General features: G+C 37.3%; 1 protein-coding gene across 1 annotated transcript in view; it reads right to left on the minus strand.

The window, feature by feature from the left end:
• Positions 1–1,303: 1,303 nt before the first annotated feature.
• CDH8 (cadherin 8) overlaps positions 1,304–21,840 on the minus strand; it is a gene marked incomplete at its 5' end in the record, with an annotated part of 226,665 nt that continues 206,128 nt past the window's right edge. Inside the window, 2 exons of the mRNA XM_019655891.1 lie at positions 1,304–2,547; positions 3,951–4,202. Coding sequence (XP_019511436.1) covers positions 2,054–2,547; positions 3,951–4,202 — 746 coding nt within the window. The remainder of the gene's footprint in view (positions 2,548–3,950; positions 4,203–21,840) is intronic.

The raw sequence follows: 21,840 nt of genomic DNA on the forward strand, positions 1-21,840 counted from the left end.
CCCAGAACCCCCTATTTTGCTGGCAGAGACTGGCCAAGTCTGTATTGCAGTCCAAGACCTGTGCCAAATTCTGCTTTCTAGTCTCTTTACTTTTAGAAGTTATTAGATGTGCATCCCTATCTAAAGGCTTTCCATGATCAATCATGCTTTCTCTTTTACCTTTTACTCCTAACTCTGTTTCGGTGTCTGCTTCCAGGAGGACCCAAGTGACACAGTTAGACTGGCCTTTAAATACACCATGTTCCTTTAATGTCCCTGTTGGTATCTTAATGTGTGATCATCACCAAGCCATTTCTTTTCTCTGATTCTAACAAAGACTCTTACAGATAGAAGGGATCTTTGCGATAATTTAGTTGCACGTTCTAGAATTCTAGATGGACTTGATGACTCTGTTCATAGGTCTTCCTCTGATTGGCAAAGAAAAAGTGATGACAACAAAGGTATTTATAAAAATATATTTCACAAAGTAGGAAACAATACAGGAGTTTCTCTGAATACAATAAATGGAGTAAATAAACAATATTGCATTAAAGCAAAGTAGAAAATTAAAATGATCTGCATGTAGTACTTGAGTTGTATCATACATTTTCTACTCCTAAATGGCAGGTTTGCATTACAAATTGAGTACGCTCACATCTTCTAGTGCTGTTCTCTTTTGGAGTCTAAGACGTTCTGTGCATCACCATGAAGACCAGGGAGAGAAGTGCTAAAAACAGAAGCGGTAAAATTATGTACAAATCAGTTCCTGCTCTCAAACAGTGGGGGCAACTTGAAGCATCTTTGTTGGGCAGGGCATTATATAGGTATCTAAAAGTCTAGAGTTTAAATATTCACATGAGTCAATATACTTTCAGATGTTTGTGCTTGTAGTAAAAACACCAAATACGAGGATTATGAACAAAATAGAAAACAGTCCAAAAGTTTCTCTGGGAAAATGCTGTTCCTGCCATCACCAGTCACAATAACACTTTCTAATCTAAAGAGACTATTAGCTCCCCTTTTGATAATATTGCCTGCCATACTCATCTCATCAAAATGTACATGTATTAAACATTCATTGTGTGTGTATATATATATATATATATTTATATAAAACAATCTAAAGGATTATTAATGGATATAATTTAGTTTTCCATATAGTCCCTTAATCTCTAATTACCAACCTTAATAAATAAAAGCATTAATGGACATCAATAAAATATTTATTTCGAGAATTAAACAAATAAATTCACGCGCTAGCAATAAAACCATCTGTTTCCTATGTAGTCCACTGTGTGATCTAGTTTATCTTTGTGTCCTTGTGAAAGGAGATGAAGTGGAGGGAACGAGTAATCCTGCATCCAGAAAACAAGCCTGTTTCATGGGATTTCTCTCCTCCCACCACTGAGTTGGCAATCCCCACCCTGGAATGGATTACGAACATGTGAATATTTTAAGGCTCGACACAATATTTAAAGATGCTAGTCAGTCTCTGATGAGCGGGGCCAACAATTACGTACAATGTGTGGTCACCGCACCATATATCTAGGAGGCCTCCTAAAACTCCAAAAAGTCAGAATGTACAGCCGACCAAGTATTGCTTTATCATTTGTGGCGGGATCCTTATTGGTGAAGGGGGGGAAAAAAAAACACTTGCATTTATAAAAATCCTCGCAGAACACACATCTCAGCAGCAAATTCCTTGCGGGTCCATTTTTTTTCTAAGAAAGCACCTTTTTAATTTTGATTTTCTTTTTCCTCTTTTTATACCATCTGTCTAAAGATTATCCAGGATCCCAATCTTTGTCTGTGGTGGTAAATATCAAATATCCAAAGACTTCTAGACACTCCACATACTTTAATTCACACTCCACAAGATTTGTAACCTCCTAACATATACTTTTTATTATTATTTATCTTTTTTTTTGGTTCCACATTAAAATGTAGTTGAGTTGATAGATGATTGGTGCTAGACTTGCCTCTAAAACAAATAGCCACATTGGTTGTATCTAAGGGGAGTGACCCTAGAATATTACAGAATGTTCGGTTCCATTGATTTACTTATAATCCACTGTCAAGTTTCTTTGTCACTTTCACCAACGGAGTACAGTTCGCCCAGTCTCTTAAAGCGGGGACCCCAGTCACTGAGGTAGTCAAAATTCTGGTCTGAGTCTGACGTGGAGGACTCTAGGGAGCTGAGGGAGCCGGCCACTGAGCCCCGGCCTTCGTAGCCGTAAATCTGGATGGAGTCATAAGGGGGCGCTGCGGGGTCGTTATCGGCTTCGTGGAGCCGCACGTTTATAAATTCGTCCACGTCCACACCGTTCGGGACCGGAGCGAGCCCCTGCCTTGGCATAAACTGCAAATCCGGCTTAATATCCTTACGGGGTAAAAACCCATTAATTCCGTCTGGGTTTTGTAAAGTTGCAATATCAAAAGCCTCTGTGTCTTCCTCCCCTCCTCCTTCGTCATCGTAGCGAATGATATTTTCTCGGACGTCTTCGTCATCCTTGATAATTAACGGCTCGTTTTTATGTCGCCGCAGAGTTACAAACAGCACCACGATGACTGTAGGAAAAAAACAGCAACAACATGAAATGACAATGAGCTCAAGTCGCATACACGGTCGTGAGCAACACACCGTGTGTCTTAAGAGAAAGGGGCATTATGTAAAAACGTGTGCGCTCATAGCTTTAATAACATTGACTGGAGAATGAAGCGAAACTCCTGTCTGAAGGAATGGGCACTGCGTTTTGAGTAACTATTTTTTCCAGGTCGCTTCTGTTTATTAAACGGTGATGAAGCTGGAGGAAAAGAAGGAGTTCGCACCTATTCATTGCAAAAGCTTCACTGACCACTGTTATAAGCTCCAGAGTGAATGGCACAAAAATAGAAAACAGGGCCGACAGCATAACTAACTTTCTGTGTATCTTGGGCGAGCCATTCAACATCCTTTGGCTTCACGCTCCTGATTTATAAAGGAAAGGGGAAGAATGGGTCGTATCTCGTATATTTTGTGTTTTATCGGTTATTCAAGACTGTCCCATCAAATAATGTGCATTCACAGATGAAGTGATATGTCGAGATGAATGTCAAACCTGCATGGGTAACTTCTTGTCTTGTGTGAAGGCTGAAACTCTTCTACATGGGAAGGTAGACCTGAAGGTGGAGGAGAGGGGAGGGACACGTGCCCAACTAGCCAGTTCAGCCAACTCAAACTTGGGCTAACGGGATAAACTATATCAGGAAATGATGCTCAATCCAGGGCACTGAATCAACTGGACAGATGCAACAGGGAAGGTAGTCACTGACATAACCTTTATTTAAGCAGTATAGGATATAACTTTTCTTTTGCATATCTTCCTACCATCGAATCTCATTTTTATAATTGGATTTTTTAATGGAAAAGTTACAAAAACCTTTCCTTAATTTGCAGTTTTCATTTTAATTTGACTTTCGTGTCAAGAAATATATCTAAGGAAGACAAAGTAATTTTGAAGAAAATGGATTTTTTTTTGTTTGCTTGTTTGTTTTTCTTTTTATCTCGCCAGACTCTATAATTGGATGGACTCAGCAATTCAATCTCTACCCTGTTTAGATAAAAGAGTGGTTTGGACATACGTGAGCCAACTGATGTGCATCAGACCTGGAGGTCTTTCTAATAGACGCTGTTATAATGACAAAAAGGCCCATCTCCACTTCCACCACCATGTGCTTAGTCTGTTCCTTCCTCCTCCACGGATGATGGGATAGAAAGAGGCAGGAAATAGTCCTTTCAATTGGACGTTTACTATCACAGCCCTTTTCCTCTTCACCTCCTCTTAGTGACCTCAAAGCTTGGAGAAATACAAGGAAGTTCCTCTTCCCCCAAAGAATGCTGGCGCCTCATGAGGTCATGTTTGCTGTCCTTACTTACAGTCACTTGTGAACCAGGAAAATGGTGACCATTAGGCTACAAAGGAAATACGTACCTAGCAGCAAAACGATGCATGCTAATATGGCAATTAAGGCGCCCATGCTGAGTCCAATAGGAAGAACATAAGCTTCAACATTACAAGACTGGACAACACCATCGTTGCTACAGCCACAGACCCGGATGGTCAGGGTGCTGGTGCTGCTCAGAGGAGGGTTCCCACTGTCACTGATTATGATTGGTAAAAGATAGACTTCTTGCTTCTGGCGGTTGAATCCATTATGCTTTGCCAAAATGCTGAGGGAATTATCTGGAAAAAATGAAAATTACAATATGTTCGCATCCTTTCAAAATGGCTGCCCACACAAGACTTGTTTTTCTAGTTCATAAACCCTCTACACACCTCAAGACAATCCCAACTCCACCAAACCACTCAGGCTCTTCCTCCTCTCCTCTTCCCGTGGACCAAAATACCCACATGCTGACACGTTCAGTGAGTCAGTCCCCAGGATAAAATAATGGAGTTTTACCATCATCTTGTAAATGGAAAAGATTTCTTCCATAAAAAATAACCTTCAAGTTATTTCAGAAGACACAGATTACTCCAAGTCCCCATAAATAAGTTTAATTTTCTTTCACTTATACTGATAATGCTAAATTGGCTGGATAGAATTTCACCACGTTTGTAAGGCATGTTTGAGAAGCTCTGTATTAAAAGATAGACTGCATGACGATATGGTGTACAAAACTGTGCACTTCATTGACTCCCACGGGTACCTAAAAAGTCATCCATGCCCTGGAGCATTTATACTAAGATTTAACAAAAGTCCCATTAGCTGCCAATTGGAGGAGACATGCCATGTATATAAAAATTTTGTACAGAAGACCTGTACTGGTTACACAAATAAGAATAAAATGGAAAATCATAGCAACTAGTGTTCCATTTTGCATAATTAACTATACAGAGATTCATATTGGCTATCTGAGGCAACACTTAGGGACATTTAAGCAATATTTAAGGGCATACTTCAGTTCAAAGCAAAACTGGTCAGTGAGAAGTGATTGGTCCCATGTTAAGCCTGTGGTTCTCAAAATTTTACCCCACAAAAATGATTTTTTTGTTGTCTTTCATCTCTATCTCACAGACTATAGTCATATTGGATATATTAATTATTAATCTATTTCCTCATTTTGATTGATGAAAGATATGTATCTAATCAAAATGGGAACACTGATTATCTCAAACTGGTTTTCCAATCAAAAGTAAGTAAACATAATTTTGATAAGTGTGTGCAATATTTTGGGGGCACAATGATTATTTCAGTTGTGAATTTTTCAAATATTGGCAAGTTTGCAGACCCCAGAGCACTTGGCTACCTCATTGTTGTATGTTATGCAGGGATTCTAAACCACTGCTGTCTAATTCCTGGTCATCAGTGTCCTAATGGTTACCAGAATATTCAAATACTTGAACAGATATTCTTCTCAAATGACTTGAAATAAATGGGTTAAATCTTCCATACCATATAGTACTACGCCAAGGTTTAAAAAAAAAAGTAGTCATTCCTTAAAATAGATGTATAAATTATATATTGCTTTGTTTAAGATAAAAGTGGACCTATAATGACTTACTTGTTATTAGGCAGGAAAAGAAAAAAAAGAAACACACTCGGACTAAGATTTTCCTTTTCTAAATTTCTTCCCATTGTACTTTCTTATTTAGTAATTTGAAGACTGAAAAGAAGTCTCTAATGGGGTTAAACAGTGATATATGAAATGATCCAGTAATCTTCATTTCCTTGACCTAGCAGAAAATACCACTAAGCTAAAAGCAGGAGAACATTACCTCAAAACTGATACCGAATATATAGCAGTATTATATTTTCAGAAAGTGTATGACAAGTTTGAGCACAGTTAATTAGTGCAAGGAGCATTTGTGGATGATTTCATACACCATAGTTCAAAACAGAAGATGGGAATTGTTCTTCAAGATGCAATTAATAAAATTACAATGAGGCTTTTTTCTTTCTGTGGTTGACATTATTTATATGAGAAACCATTTTTGCATATTCTCTCTTTAAAACGATCTATAATGATAATTTAGAAAGTGCGGCAGTAATATTACTCTTACAGAAGAAAGCTATCTCCTTTGTTAGCAAAGCATCGGTGGGTCTCACATTAAACTCATATCCATATATACATATATATATAGGGGACCAAAAAAATGTATACACATTTTAAGAAAGAAAAAAACTGTATTAAAATTGTAATACTCAATATATACCGATAACAAAAGATGACTACAAGTCATGTGTCTACACTTTTTTGGCACCCCCAGGATATTTTTTTTACTACTCGTGGCATTTACATAAGTTGCTCCTCTTCTATGTACAGAAAATTATTGACTGAATAAAGGTAGTCTATAAGTTATTTTTGCCAAATTTTACCTGCTACCTCCAGGCAAAGTCAGTTTCCTATTTGCCTACTCACTTTTTTAAAAAATAAATTTTTGATTGCTGTTTGTATTTATTAATATTTAGTTACTTTATTAGGCCAAATGAAATCGGTGTTACTGTACACATAAAAAACATTGACTATAAGCAGTTTCACACAGTCCAAATTCATTTATTTGAAGTACTTTTTAAAAAACTGTATGTGGTGGGCCGGCCGAGTCGCATGATGGTGAAGAACTGGCTTGGGATGCCAGAGGGCCCCGGTTCGGATCCCACATATGAGAGCCAGTGACACTGCCCTCCACAGTTAAGATGCTGAACAACAGCTCAACCTGGAGCTGGGCTGCCGTGAGTTGCTGGCGACAGCATAGGCTGCAGCCCCTGCTGCAGTGTGTTGCCATGGGCTACCGTGTGTAGCCAGCAGCCAGCATGAGTGGCCAGCAGCCGCAGTGAGCGGCCGTCCAGAAGCCAGCGACAGATCTCACCTGGGAAGAGTGCAATGATGGTGCCAACTTGGGCCAGTGAAGCAACGTCCTCCACAACTAGATTGAAGAACAAAACCACAGCAACTTGTCTGTTCCCCTTCCCCCAATTCCCCAGCACTGTACCCATCCCCCCAATTCCCCAATAAAAAATCTTTTTTAAAAAAACACCTGTATGTGGCAAATATCTTCTATGAATTTCTGGTTTGTTTCTTTAAAATATCTTCTTAGGGGCTCTCTTTTATGCCCCAATGCTCTGTTTTCCGAATCCTGCATCAATACCATGTTTTTATGTATAAAAACTTTATAATACTTTACAATAAATCTTGATGTTTGTTAGGTTACTTTCCCTATTGGGTTCTTCAAGAGTATCTTGGCTATTCTTGCTGATTTGCTAATCTATAACAAATACAGAATCAGATGATCAAGTTCCATGAAAATTTCTATAAGAACTTAAGTAGAAATTATATTAAAATATAAATCAATTTTGAGAGAATTGACATCTTTATGATCTCCAGTCTTCTATATCAAGATTGTGGTTTTATTATTTTCTTTCACATAATGTTTTTATTTTAGCTACAGGAGATTTTTACACCTTTTGTTAGATTTATTATTGGGTGCTATATACATATATTTTGTTGCTGTAGCAAATATTTCCTTTTTAAAATTATATTTTCAAATCATTGTTTCTAGTGTGTAAGAGGTAATTGCTTCATACGTCGACTTTAATTCTAGTAATCTTCTAAGCCGTTCTTTTTACTTATAAAAAGACATCTCATCACAGGCTTCCACTTCAGCATGATAACGTGAGGAGCATGACCAAATTGTCCCCCGGTGATACTGGTGAAAATTATAAAAGAAAAACCATTTAACATCTGTGGAAATGGTCCTGGAGGCAAGCACCAACTGAAGAAACTTTATTCAAGAAAAGCTACCAGAGCCTGGTAAGAATGGTGAGACAGTTGTGGGAATCAGAACCCACTCCCCTCATCCCGTCTCCCAGCTCTGTGAGATGGGAAGTCCAGCCCAAACTGGTTCAACCAAGAGCACAGGGCTTTCCATCCCACAGCCAGCAGCTGCAGGGCGGGCTTAATAGGAGGGGCAGGGTGTCAGCAATTTTCATCCTGCTTCTACCTGTAGCTGAAGCTAAATTTTAGATCATTGTGGCCAAGTTCTTCTTCACAGCCTCTACCTGTGCACCAGAGGCTTTACCTGGGCGCTCCTACCCTGGGAGGAGAAAAGGGAATAGAAGGGTTCGACTGCCCTTGCCCTGGCCTGTGGCTTCCACACTAGGAGGAGCTAGAGAGGAAGACTTGAGGCGACCATCCCCCAGAACCACGTGTTCAGCTCCCATAGACGTGCCACTGGGAGAAACACACCGTGGTCTCCAACTCAGCTCCAGAGCCAAGGTCAGAGCTCACCTCAGGGGAGAAGCAGAGATCCTGGGGGAGAGATGGGGAGTTGGGGAGAGCCTGCCTGCCTCAGAACAAACCTGAAACAGCAATCAAGGGAAACGTGATTCTGAAGGAGTTCAAATTTGATTGGATTAGTCTAGAAAGTAATTTAGACTCCCACATTGAAAACAACACAGAAATTATCTGGCAATTAGTGAAGTTTAAAACCAAGGTGTTATCAGAGACAGAGACAAAGTGAGCCCTGTCCAAATCACCATCATTCTAGGTGACTGTGGGCAGACCCACGGCTGGGATCCCCTGAGGTGAAATATCAGAGGCTCAACACTGCTGTGGGGAAAATACACTGTACTGGAATAATACAGCCAGTCATTAAACAAATAAACAAACAAATAATAACAACAATCCCTGTGTGTCCTGGGGGTCCATGCCCAGATTTACTATAATATTAATATGTTATCTAAAATGGCCAGTTTCCAGCAAAAGATTATAAGATATACAAAGACCCATAAATCCAGGGGAAAAAAGTAGGCAAAAGGAACTGTCTCTAAAAGAACCCAGATATTAGATTAAATGAAACCTAGGAAAGCATTAGAAATGTGTTCAATAAACTAAAGTAAATCATGATTAAAGAAAAAAAGGAAGGTATGATAACAATGTCATATCTATACCAGGGATGCCAAGAAAAAAGCATACACAAGCGGACACTTTGGTCAATGTTGCTCAAGCAGCAGTTCACCATAATCAGAAGTGTCTGGACGCTGATGGTAACCACTTTGAGAAGCTCTTGTAATTGCAGAAGTCAAACGTGCCTTGTATTCATCTTTTGTTATCGGTGTATATTGAGTATTACCATTTCAATATAGCTTTCCTTTTTTAAAATGTGTACACATTTTTTGGATATATATATACACACACACACACATCTCAAATGGAAGCTTTGGAGGTGAAAAGTACAATAACTGAAATGAAAAATTAGAGTAACTAAATTATAAACTATAGATTTGAATTAGAAAAAGAAAGCATTAGTGAATTTGAAGATACATCAATAGAAAATACACAATCTAAAATGTAAATTTAAAAAAAAGAATGAAGAAAAATGAACAGAGCCTCAGAAAAATGTGGAATGTCATTATGCGTACCAACAAATGTGCAGTGAGAATACCAGAGAGAGAGAAAAGGGAAAAAAAATATATATATATATGGCAGAAAAAAATATATATGGCAGAAAAAAAAATATATATGGCAGAAAACTTCAACATTTTTGAAAACTAGTCTACACAATCAGAACGCTCAACAAATTCCAAGAAGTTAAACACAAATAGATTCACAAACAGACATTCATAGTAAAAATGCTGAAAGTCAAAGACAATGAGAAAATACTGAAAGCAAGAGAAAATGGACTCATTACTTCCAAGCAAACCCCAGTAAGAATAACAACCAAGTTCGTATAAAAACAATAAAGGCCAGATAAAAGTGAGATAAAATATTCAAAGGTTTAAAGAAAAAGCTTTGAACCAAGAATTATATATTCAACAAAGCTATCTTTGAAAAAAAGAATATGAAATAGAGACATCCCCAGATAACCAAGAATTGAGGGAATTTGTCACCAGCAGACATGCCTTATAATAAACACTAAAGGAAGCTCTTCAGGCTGAAAGCAAATAACCCCAGATGGTAATTCAAATCAACTTTAGAAACAAAAGGCATCAGGAAAAGTAGTCACATAGTTATAAAAGACCATATAAACACATAGTTTTTCTCCTTTTTTTAAAAAAAGCAACTGTATAAAACAATATGTACATAATATATTATTAAGCATATGATATCTGGAAATTCAAAAGTAACAGTTGCATATTCCAATGTCACTTTCAATAATGGATAAAACAAAAAAAATAGAAGACTTAAAAAACAGTATAAAGCAAGTATACCTAAGATATCTAAAGAACACTCCACCCAACAGCTACAGAATGAATATTCTTCTCAAGTATATCTGAGACATTGTGCAATGTAGATCATTAGCTAGGCCATAAAACAAACCTCAACAAATTTTAAAAAGGTAGAAATAATACAAAATATTTACTTCAATCACAATAGAATGAAATTAGATACCAGTAACAGAAATTTGCAAAACTCACAGATATGTGAAATTAAATAATGCATTCTTCAATAACCAATGAGTCAAAGAAGAAATCAAAACGGAAGATAGAAAATATTGTCAGATAATGTAAATAAAAATACAGCAAATCAAAATTTAAGGGATGCAGCTAAAGCTGTGCTCAGAGGGAAACATAAGTTTTAAATGCCTGTATTATTATTATATATTTTTTTCTTATCTTACTACACTAACTAGAATACTTACTCTATAGTAACTAGTCTGGTTGCTGTCCATTTAGTACATTTGTGTTGCACTGAAATTGAGACATATCTTAATCTTATCACCTCAATCTTATCACTCTCAGTAGGTGAAATATTCAAATGTCTGTATTCTCTAATTTCCTACAGTTAGAAATTTTCCTGTTTTATCACCCTCCTAAAATGTTTTATTTATTTATTCAAGGAGGATAAATGACCCCATTTTCAGAACCTTGCTTCATACACCCATTTATTTCTATTTGTGACTGACTATTGAGGAAAAGATCTTGACAGGGAGTTAAAATGGACTAATAACCCCACAGATACTTTAAATGACAATACTGCTAAAATAGTGGTATAGTTGAATTCCTTAATCCTAGGCTAAGGATAATATAAACTATACACTAAATAAATAGTAAAGAAGGGACAAGATAAACAGTAGGTGCATTGGTTTGCTTAGTTTCAAGTGCATAGTTTTGTTGTTTCACACAGTCCCTTGCAGCTATGCCACTATGTATGAAATTTCTTTCACATTCTGAAAATAGGTCAATTATGAAAAAAAGCTTACTTATATTTTTAGTTTTTGTCATTTTGTTTTTCCAGAGCATTTATTAGAATTTTACTGGAAGTTGTTAGAGGTTCTATGAAAGGCAGCCATCTTAAAATTAAACTTTGAATTTTTATGCAATGTTTTTGATATTATAGAGACACATAGATACTGTCAATAAAATGTGTGTATTATCTCACTAGACTCTAACCCCTTGAGGGAGACTGGTGTTAGGCAGAGCTCTATTCTCAGCCCCCAGCACAGGACTTGGTACAGAGAAAAGACCCTCATAATAACATTGGTCATGTCGTTTAACCCACTTTTTTTTTTTTCTTTAAAGATTTTTATGGGGAATTGGGAGGATGGGAACAGTGCTGGGGAATTGGGGGAAGGGGAACAGACAAGTTGCTGTCATTTTGTTCTTCAGTCTAGTTGTGGAGGACGTTGCTTCACTGGTCCAAGTTGGCACCATCATTGCGCTCTTCCCAGGAGAGGCAGATCAATCACCGGCTTCTGGATGGCCACTCACTGCGGCTGCTGGCCGCTCACGCTGGCTGCTGGCTACACACGGTAGCCCATGGCAACACACTGCCACAGGGGCTGCAGCCTACGCCGTCGCGGGCGACTCAAGGCAGCCCAGGTCCAGGTTGAGCTGTTGTTCAGTATGTTAGCTGTAGAGGGCAGTGTCACTGGCCCTCATATGTGGGATCCGAACCGGGGCCCTCTGGCATCCCAAGCCAGTTCTTAACCAACGCGCCACTCGGCCGGCCCTAACCCACTTTTATTTGGAATGCTTTCAGTTTTATGGAGCTGAACACTGAACTGATTCATTAGAAGCTTGCTAAACACATTTAGAATTTGTGTTGTGGATTGGAGATTTATTTTTCTTCCCATGAACTTGCATTGTTTCATCCCTGCCTGGTTCTGCAGCTTCATGTCCTGCCATTCTCTCTCTATGTTCTAGCCATCCTGGCCTTTTCTGAGTCAAAGATCTTCTCTCCTCAGGGATTTCACATTTGCTCTTTATTCTGCCTGACAATCTCTCCACTCTTCCTTAGCCCTAATTTGAATTGATATTATTTATGCATTCTTTGTGTGTGCTTAAATGTTACTTCTTTGTGGATAACTTCATTCAATAGTTGTCCCAATCTCACCAGATAAATTAGTTATATAACTTATAAAAAATTATAGTTTCATCAAAACACTTATTACAAAGAAATGATAGAACAATGGGGACATGATAGAAACTGGATATACAGAAATAAACTAGGGGACTTCTAAGTAACAAAAAAACAATGTTAGAGGCATAATGAGTTCTTAGCAAATATTTGCTGAATAAATGAATGACTAAGTAATCATTAGCCATATTTTGTAGGGCTCATGTTTATTTTCCTTATGTTATTTTGTCATAGAGAATTATATGTGGTTCAAAATAAGTCATTGAGAAAGTTCAATTTCAGGCTACTAGAAACAATATATACCCTGGGGTCTTAAGATGGAAATTTAAGAGAAATATTGATAGTTTTCCAGTCTTTCTCTAGGCATGCTTTATATTATGTAACATGAGCACTGAACAGAGGATGGTTAAATTCAAATAGAGGAGGCTCAGAGAGGAAGAAACTTGGTCTAAAATAACTGAAATACCATCCTATTAAAGAAGTGCACACTAAGATTTTCTTTTATGGAGCTGAAATTGGATAACTTGGTCCTACATTCAGAGGGGGCACGCATTGTCTGAATAAGTATCTCCTATTGTTAGTCTAAGAGGAATATATTCTTTGATTATTTATATTCAGACTTTGAATCATTTGGTGTTGAAAATCAAAGGCCCTTCTTTCATAAAACATTGATATCTTTATAAGAAAAGTTTCCCTTAGTAAATAAGCCAGTAAGTATTTGTGACAGACTGAACATTTGTGCCTCCCCTCCCCCGAATTCATATGTTGAAGCCCTAACCCCCAGTGCAGTTGTATTTGGAGATGGGGCCTCTAAGGAAGTAATTAAGGTTAAATGAAATCACACAAGTGAGGTTTTTACCCTGTACAGTTGGTGTCCTTTTAAGAAGAGAGAGCAGAGAAGTCTCTCTTTCTCCACCCATGGGTGCACACATGTGACTACACAGCACCATGGTAGCCACCTAAAGCCGCCACGGGAATAGGCTTCAGAGTGAAACATACCTTGCCTGCTCCTTGGTCTTAGATTTCCTCACCTCCAGAATTGTGAGAGATCAGTTTTTGTTGTTTAAGCCACCAGTCTGCATGATGTTGTTATAGCAGCCTGAGCCGGCTAAAACAACTGTAGTCAGCAGTTAATTCTATATGCATAGTCCATGAAACATTAAGTCTATCTAAAGAGATAGACTGTGCCTACCAAGATAATCCTTCAATTGTATTTGTATTGTTTTTCCCATAGTCCTTCCTTCCTTCCTTCCTTCCTTCCTTCCTTCCTTCCTTCCTTCCTTCCTTCCTTCCCTCCCTCCCTCCATGCCTCCCTTCCTCTGTCACTCCCTTCCATGTATTTTCTTTGTATTTTTAAGAAAACAAGAATGGTTATTAGTATTGCTGTTGTTATTTAAATATCCCATATTCTTTCCACATTGTCTTTTTTTTTTCCAGACAAAAGAAAGCAGGAAAATCTAAGTTCTCTACTTGCTGCGTGTGGTTCATCTGTTGTTATCCTGATGCATAAATTTGACTTTGGTCTAGGTCCCATTTATTTGAAATCATGGAGTTATGGCTTTTGCTTATCCTCGCAGATGCAAGCAGGAGAAACAGGATCCCAGTTAATGAAGGCACTTGCCAGACACATATTTATGACAAAAGAAATAGATGAAGAGAAGATCAGTAGATAGTATGCCTTTTTGAGAAATGCCTCCTGGCATTTGACTTGCAAATTTAATTCAAATTTTCTTGGTCAAGTCAACGGACTCAAAATGGCAAGAAGGTCAAAACAAAGGGAAAACGGCACTCTCTGTTCAGTGGACAACAGATTTGATTAAGTTCTTATCATTGTGTTGTGCCTGTTGTTTATTAATAAAAACCTCAAAAAGCAATAAAGACACCAAATCCATGAACTTTCATCATATTAGATACATGTATATACAGTATTCGATATCTAGGAAAATGAAGCAAAGATTGTAATATCTACAGTTCATTTATATATGCGTTCTACTCTAAATACTAGGTCTTATTGGAAACAGTCAGGCTGTGATGAATTAATAAAAATGAAGACTGCGAGGCCAGTCTCCTCCAGTACCATTATAACTTTCTACATAATTCATTGAAAGTGCACCAATATACTAAATCTGCAACAAGCAACTGGAAATGCTGAGCCAGCTAAATGCATCATTCTTCACTGTTTCCCTCTTTTTCCTAATTAGATTGTCCACCATTTCACTTGATGTCAATAATCTCAATGTTTTATCTGAGTGTGAACATATTACAAGGTCTTCTGGTATTTAATAACAAAGTACATCTAACCATACAATATTGACCAAGGTTTACTTTGATTTTAGGAAAAAAAAAATCACTGTGATTTCTTTTGGAAGTTCCTAGACTAACATCTGACTTAATGTTTAGTTGACAATTTATAAGTACATATAGAAAGAATTAACACATTTTTAACAGAAAAAAAAGTTACTTCACTATAGCCAGGCGGCACTCTAGTTCTATAAATATCTGAACGGTTGTCCTTTTGCAGAGGAAATATACAGAGCGTGGGATGCTTCGCACTTTACAAAAACTTAGGACTCATCAAGTAACCTGTGAAACTTAAGCATCTTCTAAAATTCTTTAAGAAGCTACATATACTATTCTTAAATTGTTAATACAAAATAAAATTCTTCTGAGATCATATGAAAATGATGTTGAGGGTAGTGATCTGAATGGTGACCTCCAAGAAGACATGTCCATGTCCTAGACCCTAGAACCTGTGAATGTTACCTTGCTAGGAAAAGGGTCTTTGCAGATATAATTAAGAACCTTGAGATGAGGAGTTCATCTGGGATTACCCGGTGGGCTCTAAGTCCCAAAACGTGTCCATGTAACAGTGAGGCAGAGGGAGATCGGACACAGAGTAAAGGAAGAGGTCATGTGACCAGAGGCAGACATGAGCATGATGTGGCCACAAGCCATGGAATGCCTACAGACAATAGAAGCTGGCAGAGGCCAAGAATGAATTCTACTCTAGAGTCTCTGGTGGGAGTGGCACCCTGTCAACAGCTTGATTTCAGACTTTTGGCCTCCAGAACTTTGAGAGAATCAATTTCTGTTGTTTAAAGCCTCTCAGTTTGTGATCATTTGTTATGGCAGTGCTCGGAAGCTAATACAATCAGTAAATCTGGTTAAATATGATTTACAGAGGGAGGGGAGGACACCCTTATTCCCATTCTACATATGAAGAATAGGGGTTTTGAAAGAAAAAGTGGTTGAAGACACTGGTAGGAGAGAATATGGGGTTTTAGAGGGACCCAAACATACTCAGCACCACACTCTATGAATCCCGTATCTTGAAGGTCGACACAGCACAGTACAGCATAGCCAGAGTCGCACAGTATTCAACTTGGGGAGACTACTTCTGAAAACCTACAATAGCATAGCGTAACTTAACCTTGAATTAATTATCAAGAAGTGATCACTGTTGGTGCCAGAGAAAAAATTAAGTATCAGAGAGTCCAAGTTCTATGCCAGATACAGTCACACTGCCCAAGGTCTTCTGGGTTTATTTCCCCCTGCGCTTAGTTTGCACGCTTGCTCTTACTCAAAATGTTCCCTGCACGTCCATCAGTGCTCAGAGGAAAGGTAGATGAATCTCACTCCAGGCACTGGGGAGTGAGGGATAAAGCTTAACATTACCTTTATTGTAACATTACCTGCATTAACTAACCCACACAAGTGAAAACTATACCAAGAGCCAATTCTCATTTTGTTTGAATGGGAATTTTAAAGCTTTTATAAATATCAAGAGACCTAGAAAAGGATATGTCTATCTATTTGGATATATGCAGAAGTGAAAAGCATGCATTACTATTTTTTTAAGTGTGCAAGCTACTTTGGGGGGGAAAAAAAAGAAACATGAAGGCCCTTAGTAAAATTTCTTGTGCAAAGTTCAGAAAACAAGCTAACAGTGGTTAAACATCCAGATATGGGAAAGCTAGCATTGTCAGAGAAGTGATTTTTCTACCACATTTCTGTTGGCTGAACAGATAACACTAAATATTTAAGAAATTGGGAGTCAAAGATGAATTCATTTTGCATGGGAGCTGATAAATTTGGGCTCATTAACACACTTGTAGTTAGTTGGAATGGAAATTAACACTGTATTAAAATAGCAGTTTAATTGAAGTATACATTGTGGATAAGATACTGAAATCATTAAATATGGTGAATGGAGAGCTAAGAATAAATAGGAAAGAAAGGAAGTACCAAAAGTAGTTTATTGTCTAAATAACCTGCTTTGATTTGAAGGAGGTCAAGTATCCCTGGAAGTCATCACTTGGTTAGATGCCATCATCTCCCTTTAGATTTTGAATTTGCACATATGAAAACAGAGTGAAAGTCACCCAAAATAGCACAAATCCATTTTCACTTGCCATCCTGTATGCCCCCATCTTAACTTCTTCAAATCTACGCTGACACACTCAGCTGATCCTGCCTTCAATTTCTCAGTGCTCACTGTCTACAAGACACCCCGTCAGAGGAGTCTTCTTGGCACACATCCCACTGGGCGTGCTGCAGGACAGTCAGACATAATGGTTGTCTGTATCACCAACCGAAAGCTACTTGGATGCAGAGATTTTGTCTTCCTTAGTGAGTGCCTCCCATGGTCTGTCATATGTGTCACTATCTAGAAGCCTCCATGGGAATATTTCAGCTAACTCTTCTTGAATGAACAAATGGATAGCTAGGTAAGTGAAGATATAATTACTGATTTTAAGGAACTTCTAACCCAAAAGAAGAGAGAAAACAGCATATAACCAGCCAAAATATCAGTCACCACGTGGCCCATTTTCTAATTGTGATCGCCATTCTTCTGCCTCAGCTCCCACACCCTGTGTGTGGTCCACGGTGCCACTTGTACCTTGATTTGAACTCCTATCATCATAGACACACACTGGAGAAGGCCTTAAGGAAGGAAAGGCATGTGGGCTGGCTTAGAGGAAAAGGCTGGTTTGCTGGACAAGGGGGATGGCGTTCCCTTTTCTTCCTCCTCCCGTTTCTGTTCTTTAGCATTCTGTCCTCAGCCTTTTCCTCTAACCTCTTTATGAGCTGTTTGAATCTGATTCACTTATCTGATTTCAAATACCATATATATATATATATATATATATATATATATATATATATATATATATATATATATATATATAATAAAGATTTAGCTTTACGCCTCTTCCACTACTGGGCATATCCACCTGGATGATGGTCAGTATTACAAATTCAACCTTTCAATAATGGGACCAATAGTATGTAATTCCTATTCTTCCCCATATCAAAAAAATCTCTTTCTTGGATCCATTTCTTGTATCGTCTTTGCAGTTATATAATTTTAAACATCTCTCCCTTTGGATCCAATAGCCTCACATCTTCCTTTTCAATGTAGGGACGTTCTACAATCCTTCAGTAATCAGCTGAAAATTTACAGCAGTAGGAACAAACGGCCTTAGGATTTTGGAGGATCTAATTCAGACATGTAATGGAGACTTGATTATAAAGTAAATGTAAAATGAATATGGTGGTTTTAATTGATCTGTTAAATAAATACATACCAGACCATCAGTGATTATGAGAGAGTCAATGTGTAACAAGAAACTCAAAATGGGAAGCAGCACCTTGAAAAGTCCAAAATATATCTAACTCTACACAAAAAGAATGCAATGAGAGAAGCATATACAACTAATCTTACATTTATTATTACATCAATTTAAAAAATAAAGTGCTTATTATATACTCGGCAATGATATATCATATCTGGTCCATCTTGACATTACAAATGTCAAGCGCATTTAGTTATCATTGTGTCTGAGTAAATAGTCACACAAACAGAAGCCGATTGTATAATTCAGGCAGTGATTTAGATACAAATATCTGAGCCTGTTAAAAACATTCATATTCTTAGATTTTACTCTAAATCAATTGAATAAGAATTTCTGGGGATAGGCCCTGGACATCTGCATTTCAAATACATTTTGTTTGCAAAAAAATCTTCTGCGATGTCTGAGAGCCATTCTACTCTATTCCGTTCCTTCCCTTAGGTGTTAGCAGTGGTTAATGGCTTGGCCCGAGCAAGCCCTCAGAGGTGCCACTGGGGAAGCTATTATGCTCTGGGTTCTGTAATCCAGCAGGGGTAGCAGCTGATAGCAATTTTCCTGCATAATTCCTTCTTTTCTGGTTTAGTGGTAAAGCAGCTACTAAAAAAGGAGGGAAATGATGCAAGAAAATGTGGCATCCTACAGTGAGCTGAAGTCCAGTGTTTGTCCTTGAATCATTTTAAAGTTTAATATGTTATATTAAAACAGCTTGCCTAAACATATATCTTTGGGCAGAAGTCTTAACGTACAGTGAAGGCAAAAGGATGGAAGGCAGTTGTGGAGATAAAATTATCATTCAAGCATTGGTCACATTATCATTTTTCCCAGGTTGCTGAGAATGGCATGTGTGCTTTTGAATCTTAAACACCACAGTCTTTATACTATTGGAAATAGTACTGTTTTGATCATACTTTAAAAATGACTTCACATTAAAGGTTGAACTGATTTGCTTTGCCTCAATTTCACCCACATATTAACAGGTTAAAATACAGATGGAGAGAGCGGAAATAAAATGATTGAAGAAGAAGATACCTGTGTAGGTCACCTTTACGATTGAAATAGAAATCACATCAAACTCATTCAAACTCTTTTTTATTGAAAATGTAATCTGATAAAATTCCCTATTGTTATACACTGTAGAGAAATCTGAATACATTTGAAGTCATGCATGATTTCATTTTAATAGTTTATTTTAAAATAAAGGGATTTTTTTTGATGAGTCTTTAAAAATATTCTCAGGATAATATCTGATTTTCTAAGCTTGCTATTCCTCCATAGACAGTGGATGTGTGGTGTTTCCTGGCACTGGGCAGTGATATAAAGATCCCTACCATTAAATTCTCCACATTTTGGAATTATCAGAGGTATGCCTAACAAATAGAAGTTTAGGGAAATTTGTTCCCTTTTCGACATTCTAATTTCTGACTAGCTTATATTAGCTATAATTTCTTTAGGATTTGTATTTCAGAATGCTTCTGAATATCATATTAGATAATGTTCAGGCTCTGGAATCACTCCTAATTGTGTTTGCATTCCAATTTCATTACTTACCTGCTTGCATTTTTAAATAATTTCCCCAAGGTCAGAGCAGGCGCTCTTATTGTGCCCAAATTACTAATTAAGGAACTGAGGGTCAGAAGGTCTTTGAGGAGTAAATATGTTTTTCCACCTAAAGCACAGTTTCAGGGTCTGTCACGTGAAAACTCGTTAATGAAACATAAAATAATAGTGGTGAGTATTAATATATGTAAGGTGATCAGTTACTTTAGCTTTGAAATAAAGCACAGAGCTGCAATCATTTAAGAATATGGAATTTCATCCTTTCATACTTTATAATGCATTTCTATTTGAAATCCTCAAATTTGGAATAAAAAGTAAATTATAAAGGAAAATATAAAGTAGAGAGAGAGAGAGAGCTAAGAGCTTGTATGTTAAGAAGTAGAGCACAACTCTCCAAGATATACCCTGAGGAAGAGTTTCCAGAATGAAATATAATATCCAGATGCAATGCAAAATTGTTTCCAAGGATATATTCCACTTAAATCAGTGTAAATCTATTAGCCGATGGTTTTGGCAATCCAAATCTTGATTTAAAACTGTATCTTAATCAAAGGCAAGCCCACGTGAACTCACACCTTCCTACATACTCTGGGGAAAAGCTAAGACCCACCAGGAAAATGCTATAGTTTCTGAACCAGGTGCAGAAACTCTTCATAGACTGATGAATGTTTACACCTCCACACCTCCAGCGTCTCGTATTCAATTGCACACACCATAGGTAATGTTAAACGGCATAGCTTTCCTCTTTTATCTTAAAGTGGCTTTTTTTTTTTTAGCTCAAGATCACTGGTATTATCTGATACACTTCTATCTCTTTTTTTGTCTTCAGCCCATTTCTTCCTTTCTTGCAGAATTTTCATGTGTTTGTGTCTTACTAACTGGAAACACAAATAGTCAAACAATTAAAGGGAAAATTTGAGAGTTCTCTAGGAAACTTCATCCATGTCACTTTAGGATACATTTCATTCATCAGTAGAACACTCACTTCTTTCTTTAAAATGGTCTGGTTTATGTCAACTCTTCTTCCTCCCACTGTAAAATCAAGACTTCTTGGGAGAGTATACAAACATCCTCCCTTCCACAGTGAATGTCACTTATTTTATATATTTATTGGATGCATGGTTCTAGTCTTGGATTACTATTTTCTTTTTGTTATTATAGTAAACATTTCATTGAACTACTGTGACAAGTATAACTCATTCATACAACAAATTTACTCTTTCTTACCAAGGAATATTTACCATCACACAGTGGATTTGTTCTTCGTTGTCCTGGAAAAGAATTCTGGGTCCATTACGCAACTCGGTCAGTGAGTTTTAATCACAAGGTGACATCTCATTTTAATATTTTAAAAGTACCATTCAATGTAATTTGAAAACTCCCAACTTGAGCAAAGCCCATGCTGAGGATGACAGCTTCACTAAGCTGAAAAGACAGAGAAGGGGATTTGGTAGTGGGGAGATGGCTGGAATTTGAAGGAGTAAGTACCAGAAAGAAGGGGTTTATGCAGAAAAAGAGTTTGGGGAATATCATTAAGATGCCTCTTGATTCTTTCGTTGAATACCAACCTACATATACATAGGGTGAGAGCCCAAGAGACTTAGAAAGAACAACTCCTGAAGATAGAACATCGGCTACGGTGATATAAGCTGAACAACTACTGTAACTGTCACAGGGTTTGGAAATACTTCATTGCTGACCATTTGGACTGGAGAGACCTTACTGAATACATAAGTCACTCAGTAGAAAAATCAGAAAGTATAGATCATAAAAATAGGGATAAACTAATCCTATGATAATGGCCACTCTAGATGTACCCAAGATTTATTAAAATACAAACAAAAATCTAAGCTGGTCTGATATTCAGCAAATTGCTGCCAAACAAAACAAGATCTAATAAAAATTATCAGGATCTGGATAGCTGACAATGACAGCCATGGTGTCCAGTACCCAAACAGCATTACAAGGCATGTGAAGAAACAAATATGTGACTGATAATCAAGAGAAAAAAAAATCAGCCAATAGAAGCCAACACTAAATGACAGGTAATGATAAACCACACCAAAATTTTAAAAGGGCTGTTATAAGTATATTCAAGTACATAAAGAAAAAATAAACATAAAAATAAGAGAAATGAAAGAATGTATGCCTTAAAAATACACACATGGATATTATATAACTAAAAAAACATAAAATCTAATGTCTGTTGATAGTCTCAATGGCAAACTATTATAGAATCAAAGATTTGTGAACTTAAAAGACATGGCAATAGCAACTATCCAAATTATAGCACAGAGATAAAAAGACTGCCTCCTTTGCAAAAAAAAAAAA

Source organism: Hipposideros armiger, unplaced genomic scaffold (genome assembly GCF_001890085.2).
Source record: "Hipposideros armiger isolate ML-2016 unplaced genomic scaffold, ASM189008v1 scaffold_249, whole genome shotgun sequence".
Taxonomy (NCBI): Eukaryota; Metazoa; Chordata; class Mammalia; order Chiroptera; family Hipposideridae; genus Hipposideros; species Hipposideros armiger.